This window comes from Cervus elaphus, chromosome 23, assembly GCF_910594005.1.
Source record: "Cervus elaphus chromosome 23, mCerEla1.1, whole genome shotgun sequence".
Classification (NCBI taxonomy): domain Eukaryota; kingdom Metazoa; phylum Chordata; class Mammalia; order Artiodactyla; family Cervidae; genus Cervus; species Cervus elaphus.
In genome coordinates, this window is record NC_057837.1 from 67,036,302 (window position 1) to 67,043,674 (window position 7,373).

General features: G+C 62.5%; 1 protein-coding gene across 2 annotated transcripts; it reads left to right on the forward strand.

The window, feature by feature from the left end:
* Nucleotides 1-430: 430 nt before the first annotated feature.
* SLC32A1 (solute carrier family 32 member 1) lies at nucleotides 431-7,097 on the forward strand. 2 transcript variants are annotated; one of them, XM_043883744.1, is made up of 3 exons: nucleotides 431-1,617; nucleotides 2,127-2,774; nucleotides 5,167-7,097. In XM_043883744.1, exons 2-3 carry the CDS (start codon nucleotides 2,382-2,384, stop codon nucleotides 6,352-6,354), a joined length of 1,581 nt encoding a protein of 526 aa, XP_043739679.1. In that variant the 5' UTR covers nucleotides 431-1,617; nucleotides 2,127-2,381; the 3' UTR covers nucleotides 6,355-7,097. The 2 variants fall into 2 exon arrangements, with proteins under 2 accessions (XP_043739679.1, XP_043739678.1); XM_043883743.1 differs by having other exon boundaries at nucleotides 431-2,774.
* The last annotated feature ends 276 nt before the right edge of the window (nucleotides 7,098-7,373 follow it).

Here is a 7,373-nt window from a genome sequence, read left to right on the forward strand (position 1 = left end):
GATCATCTGTGCAACTAAAGAATTTCACAAGAACAGAAAAGGGAGGGACGAGGATTAGGTGATAGAGATTTTTGTCTCTAGGAATCTGTAGGTGAAAGATTCTCTTTCTCCAGCATCTGGGATTGGAAATGGGGAGGGTCTCTGTATAAGGTGAATTCCTGGGATGGAAGATCAGACTTTTTTTTTTCTTCAAAGCCTCTTTGGAGGAGTGAATCTCTGTTTGGGGGAAGGATCTCTGTCCTGTCTTTGTTCTGAGTCCCATCATTGTTTGGAGGATCTGGATTTGAGAGGGCTCTGTGGAAAGGTTTTCTTGTTACAGTGGCTAGGAGGATGCTTCAGGTTAGGACAGACAGACGATTTCTGTCTTGGTTTCTGCCCGGCGGGTTCTTGGGGAAGAGGGTATTTAAGAGGGTCCCTGGGAGGGATTACAGCATCTCTGCCCAATGTGGTGGAGGTTCCCTATCTGCAGAGGAGCGTCTCAGAGGCTGTGAGGCGCTGGGGGCGGGGACGGGGAGAGGGAGGGAGGTAGAGGGAAGCCTGTCTTGCCCTAGCAGCTCCAACTGGTCAAAGCCCTCAGGCCGCCCTACTTGTGCGCTGACACGAGCTAATCTAGAAATACAGCCGGGGAGGCGGAGACGGGGGTTCTCAGAGAGCCTGGGTCTTGGGAAGGGGTTCACTAGGAGCCCCTTTCTTTTCGCTTCCTTCGGATTCTCCCCATCCTACCCCCAGTCACAGCCACTAGCTCTCCTCCACCTCGGCTGGCAGGGCCAGGTCGCTGACGCTGCTGTTGACCGCTTGAGTCCGGGGACAGGAGCCCAGCTGGGAACACATGGAGCCGCGGACCCGCACGGAGACACGACTACAAAAGGACTCCTACAGGCAAAAACGCAAGCAACTCATTCGGGAATGCATCTGCACATACAATCCAGCACACAAGCTCTGTGCACACAGGGGCTTAGATGAGGCGCAAAACTACACATTCACAGAATAAACACGGTTACCAAATCTCACCCTCGGAGTCCACTCAGATCCGGCCCGGAGCAATAGCTGATACCATGTCGGTCTTTGTCTCTGGGTCTCTCTCCTACTCTGGAGCGCACACACATGCCACCCACTCAACAGAAACAGTCTAGGTTTTCACTGCCCGCGGCGGCCGCGGGGCCAGCAAGGCCGGAGCGCACCGCGCCGCCTCTGCGCCCTGGGCCCTCAGCGAGCCCTTCTTTCCTCTGTGCCAGGCACTGGCTGCGCCTTTTCGCGGCGCCAGCACTCGCAGACCCGCCTCGAGGCTGTCGACAGGTGCCTTCCGTTCTTCCTCCTTCCAGACCCCCAAACGAAAAGAAAGCGAACAGCCAACCTTTCGCCTTCATTCTGCACACGTTTGGAGAACGGCTGGTGGCAAACAAACCGCAGAATCGCTTCCATCGCGGCGTCCCTGGACGGGAGAAGACAGCCCCAGTGGCCGAGGCCGGGGCTGAGCCTTCTTGAGAGTGGTCCCCCCACTTCTGTCGCACCCTTCTGCCTTCAAGGGGGGGAGGTGCTTGCGACCAGGTCCAAGTGCCAGTGATGGGTGCCAGGGAGACAGAGCGATGCCCTGACGGTCCGCGCTGCCGGAGACAGGTAATTGTCCTGCTGCCTTCCCGGGCGTCTGGACCAGTCCTTGGCCAGAGGATCCGGGGCTGAAAGGCTCCCGGACTCTGGACGGGGTAGCCGGGACAGGGGACCGAGAGAATCCGCCCGCTCGGGCCCCCTCCCTCCCGGCGGCTGCGAGATGGGAAGGGCCAGGATCGGAGTTTAGCACCTCCCCCAGAAATGCAGCACTCTGGCCCCCACCCCGCCCTCCGCACCCCTCCTTCGCGCGCTCCCTCCCGCTCCCTTCCGTGGGCGCCCTTCTCCGGTCCCCATCTCGGTCCTCCGGAGTCCCTTGGTGCCCCCAGTCTCTTCTCTTTGCCCCCTCCTCACGCCTCCTGCCTCCCGGTGTTTCTCCCTCCCCAGCACCCCCCACCCCCATCCCCGCCTGATTCCGAGGGGCGGGAGCGCTTTGGGCTGCGCGCGGGTGGGGGGGCCGCGCCAGTTTCGCGTAGCCGCTCTGACGCCGCCGTCGTCGTCGCCGCCGCCGCCCTCCGCAGCCCAGCCCGCGCCCCGCGGCAGCTCCGCAGTGCACTCGCCGCCGCCGCTCCGCCAGCCCCGCTGCCCGCCCGCCGGGTCGGCCTCGAGCGAGCCTCAGACGCCAGCGGAGGAGGTCATGAGCCACAGCGCCCCGGGGCGCCGCGGGGAGAGCGAGCGAAGATAGCGCCCTCGCACCCCCCTGGCCCTCGCCGCCTGGCCGCGCGTCCCCCGGGTCCCCGGTCCCTGCTGTCCTCTCCTCGGGGTCCGCCGCCGCCATGGCCAACCTGCTCCGCAGCAAGCTGTCCAATGTGGCCACGTCCGTGTCCAACAAGTCCCAGGCCAAGGTGAGCGGCATGTTCGCCAGGATGGGTTTTCAGGCGGCCACCGACGAGGAGGCGGTGGGCTTCGCGCATTGCGACGACCTCGACTTTGAGCACCGTCAGGGCTTGCAGATGGACATCCTGAAAAGTGAGGGCGAGCCCTGCGGGGACGAGGGCGCCGAACCACCCGTCGAGGGAGACATCCATTACCAGCGCGGCGGTGGCGCGCCCCTGCCGCCCTCGGGCTCCAAGGACCAGGCCCTAGGAGCTGGTGGCGAGTTTGGGGGCCACGACAAGCCCAAGATCACAGCGTGGGAGGCGGGCTGGAACGTGACCAACGCTATCCAGGTGAGCACGGGATTCCCAGCTCTGCCTGTCCCCTCCCCCTACTCCCCCACCCCCAGTTCTGCGCACCAGACTCTGCCGGAAGCAGAGTCCCTTGGAGATCTCAGCCTCAAGACCCTCTCCTGTACCCGGAATCTCGCCTTTCCTCATCCCTCTCAGCCCTGCGCGGGGATCTACGCCCCCAGGCGGTGTGTCCTCCCCCTGGTCCAGCCCCTCTCCCGCGTCCTCGGCCGCGGGATGGCTAAGCTAAGGTTCGGTCAGAGATGCTTGCCCGGAGACCCTGCAAAAGCGAGGGAAACAGGAGGAGGGGGAGTGTGGAGGGGTGAGGGAGAAAGAAAATCAGGATAGGAAGGAACAGTGTCGCCTGGGACCCCGGAATGGATTCACAGCTGCATTTTGGGTAGAAAGGAAGAGGGGGGGGGATGGCTGAGAGGGGAGTCTCCTCCCCCGACACACATGCGACACACACGCACAGACAGCGCGCATGTACAAAGATAGACACACATACCCACAGCCCCCCTCCCCAACGAAGAGACCCAGGTCACAGGTTCACACGACATCCATCTAGATATAGACCACAAGATCATCCTCAAATGCACCTTCATGCACCCCTACACCCACCCCACAGAAACACATACCTCTACATACCAAGGGCACACACACAAACCTATTTAAACATAACACACGCAGAGATTCATGCATACAGGATCCACCCGCTGTCCCAGGTGCAGTCCTGTCGGGGACAAACAGGTATTCACAAACATGCACACACACACAAACACATACGTGTGACCACACCAGCACAGCATGGTCTTTGGTGCCCCAGCGCTACCTGCCCACAGACTCACCCCTCTCTGCCGAAATCCCTGTTTCCTGGCGACCACAAAAAGGCGACCAGTTCCTCCGCGTGTGACCCTGGCGGAGCCGCCTCCAGATGCTCTGAACCGCCTCTGGTCGTCACCCCATCACCCCGTCACCCCTACGGTCAACCCTCAGTCCCCACCAGGCGGCGCCGGTCTCCACACGGAGCGGGTTTGCAATCTGCACAACGACCCCGAGCGCCGACGAAGGCGGGCCGGCCGCAGCTCGCGGGGCACAGGAGGCCTCGGCCTCGGGCGTCCCCGGGCCCTGCGGCTTTGCAACCCAAGCCCCATCCTCTGTGTCCCCGGAGCGCACGGTCGCTGGGGCGCAGAACGTGGGTTTCCCAGGAGTTGGAGGCCGAGATGGGGTTACTCAGGTACTCGGGCTGCGCGGGACTCCTAGGGGCCCCGCTCAATAAGTGACCCAACCCAAGACGCCTCCCCTTCTAGGGCCGGGCAGGACGGCCAAGCGCAATCAGGGACCGGGGAACCGCACCAGCTTCAGCCGCCGCCCGCGCCTCCACCTGGGGCATCTTTAAAGGGCTCGTTCGGTTGGCCTGGAGGGAGGCCAGGGTGGGAAGCTGGAGGCCTGCAAGCCTCGGGAGCCCTGGATTTCGTTAACTTTGCTTCCCCATGTGGATTCTAAACCTTCGTTCCACAGCTCTGCCCGCCCCATCCCGCAGCTTCTGGTTCTCGACTCTCGCTTGATTCCGCCTTCGACCCAGCGCTCGCGCTCTCCCCGCAGGCCCCTCATCCTGCCTGCCTCCACCCCTCAGTCCCCTTCGTTAGGGGTCCGTCTCGGAGCCCCAATTCCCGCCTGGCCCTAAAGACTGCCCTACCCTGCCTCCCTGCCCCCGCGCCCCCTGGCCTCACCCCACCCGAAAACCTTCGCCGGCAACCTCTCTTTCGCTCACTTCTCGCCCCCCTGAGGCTGGCCTCATGCTCAGCCTCCCTCCGTCCCCGCCGCCACTCCCCCCACCCCCCCGACTCCTTTCCCTCCCGCTGCCGCTTTTACAGTTTCCTTCTCGGGTTTGGCCCTTCGGCCCCTGCGTTTCCCTCCTTAGCTTCTGTGCACCCCATTTCGGCCCCACCTGAGCCTCCGTGCCCCCTTTTCCGAGTGGCCCAGGCCCCGCTCTCCACCTTTCTCCTTGCCCTTTTCCGGCCACGCCCCCTCCAGCCCCTGCTCGCGTTCTGCCGAATCGCCCCCAGATATCACCTCTTACCCTTCCCTCTTTGTAGCTTGACAACCATCTCCCCCCACCCCAGCCCCCTCTCTATTTTCCAGCCACTAAGCACGCCTCTCCTTCTCCGTTCCGTCCTTCGCCATCTCTGACTCAACATCCACGTTCCCCATTAGGCCGCTCTACACCCCCATTCCAGCCTACCCTTAACCTCTCCTCCCGGAGGCTTAGGCCCAGTTCTCACTTCCTTAGCGCGCCCTTCCAGCGACACCCTTAACCCACTCCCCTAGACCCTCCTCCGCCGAGATCTGCCTCCTCTGAGCGCCCGGGTCTGGTTGCCTCTTCGCTCCGCAGGGCATGTTCGTGCTGGGCCTGCCCTACGCCATCCTGCACGGCGGCTACCTGGGATTGTTCCTTATTATCTTCGCCGCCGTGGTGTGCTGCTACACCGGCAAGATTCTCATCGCCTGCCTATACGAGGAGAACGAGGACGGCGAGGTGGTGCGCGTGCGGGACTCGTACGTGGCCATTGCCAACGCCTGCTGCGCCCCGCGCTTCCCCACGCTGGGCGGCCGCGTGGTGAACGTGGCTCAGATCATCGAGCTGGTGATGACTTGCATCCTGTACGTGGTGGTGAGCGGCAACCTCATGTACAACAGCTTCCCGGGGCTGCCCGTGTCGCAGAAGTCCTGGTCCATCATCGCCACGGCGGTGCTGCTGCCTTGCGCCTTCCTTAAGAACCTCAAGGCCGTGTCCAAGTTCAGCCTGCTGTGCACGTTGGCCCACTTCGTCATCAACATTCTGGTCATTGCCTACTGCCTGTCGCGGGCGCGCGATTGGGCCTGGGAGAAGGTCAAGTTCTACATCGACGTCAAGAAGTTTCCCATCTCCATCGGCATCATCGTGTTCAGCTACACGTCGCAGATCTTCCTGCCTTCGCTGGAAGGCAACATGCAGCAGCCGAGCGAGTTCCACTGCATGATGAACTGGACGCACATCGCCGCCTGCGTGCTCAAAGGCCTCTTCGCTCTCGTCGCCTACCTCACCTGGGCCGATGAGACCAAGGAGGTCATCACGGATAACCTGCCCGGGTCCATCCGCGCCGTGGTCAACATCTTCCTGGTGGCCAAGGCGCTGCTCTCCTACCCCTTGCCCTTCTTCGCTGCTGTCGAGGTGCTGGAGAAGTCGCTTTTCCAGGAAGGCAGCCGCGCCTTCTTCCCCGCCTGCTACGGCGGCGACGGGCGCCTCAAGTCGTGGGGGCTGACGCTGCGCTGCGCGCTGGTGGTCTTCACGCTGCTCATGGCCATCTACGTGCCGCACTTCGCGCTGCTCATGGGCCTCACCGGCAGCCTCACGGGCGCCGGCCTCTGCTTCCTGCTGCCCAGCCTCTTCCACCTGCGCCTGCTCTGGCGCAAGCTGCTGTGGCACCAGGTCTTCTTCGACGTCGCCATCTTCGTCATCGGCGGCATCTGCAGCGTGTCCGGCTTCGTGCACTCTCTGGAGGGCCTCATTGAGGCCTACCGAACCAACGCGGAGGACTAGGGCGCGCGGGGGCGAGCCGCGACCGAGCTCCCGCGCTCTCCTCGCTGCCCACCCGCCCCACCCCCACCAACCCCGTGCGCCCCGCTGCCGCCGCGCTTGGGAAGCCAAGCTGTCAACATCTCTGGTTCCTAGTTTCTGATTCTGCGGGTTGGGGGTGGGAGGGGCTAGGGATCCACCATCCATCGCGTCTGCGTTTCTGTTGTCCTTTCTTTTCCACAAAACACCCTGGTTTCGGGGGAGACGGCGGGGCGCATCTGCGGGCAAGGTCTTCTGTCCTTCCAGTAGGGGCCCTGACACTTTGGTCCCTGTCACCGAGGGGAGGGGTGGGAAGGGAGGGAGGGGGGGCGCAGCTCGGTGGCGCGGAAACTTGACCTTGGGGGGGGACATTTCACAGCCATCAGTGCTCGGAATCTGCAGCGTCCGGCCATTTCCAGCAAGAGCGCTTCCCATTCCAGAGACATTTCAACCCCGCAGCGGGAAAGGCTGGCCGGGAAATCCGTTTCGGGTGGGCGAATTTCCTTCAGCCAAGCGGAGAGGCGAGGAGCCGCGGCGGGGCTGGCTTGCCTGCGGTTTTCAGGAATCCAAACTCATCCTGCGCAATTTATCAGGTTGTGGAACTGTTCTACTGTGCGTGTGGTGTGCTCGTGGTGAATAAGGTGAAATGTATATCAGAAAAAAAAATCTATCTCTAATTTAGAGTGCGGTGCATAATTATATCCGCAAATAAAGAAGAAACAAAGGCGCTCGCGGCCCCGGCTCAGTTCTGCATTTTCGAACGCGGGAATCCGGGCTCTGGCCCTCCGGGTGAAGCCATTGGGGGCGGAGAGGCAGCTGTAGAGAAAGCGTCCCGGGAGAGGAGGGGGCGGCTCTCCAGGTGCTTGGGGGACTCAGGCCAAGGAGCAGGCGGTGCGCCCACGGTTTCCGTGTGACCTTGGTCCCCAGCCGCCAGGACTAGGCTTTTTTTTTTTTTTTAACCCATATCTCTTCCCGGGAGTTGGATCCATCTGAGAATTTGGTGG

Coding starts and splice junctions, on each gene's coding strand:
- SLC32A1 (XM_043883743.1), top strand. CDS start 2,382: ATGGCCAACCTGCTCCGCAGCAAGCTGTCCAATGTGGCCACGTCCGTG. Junction 2,775..5,166: donor ACGTGACCAACGCTATCCAG/GTGAGCACGGGA, acceptor TTCGCTCCGCAG/GGCATGTTCGTGCTGGGCCT.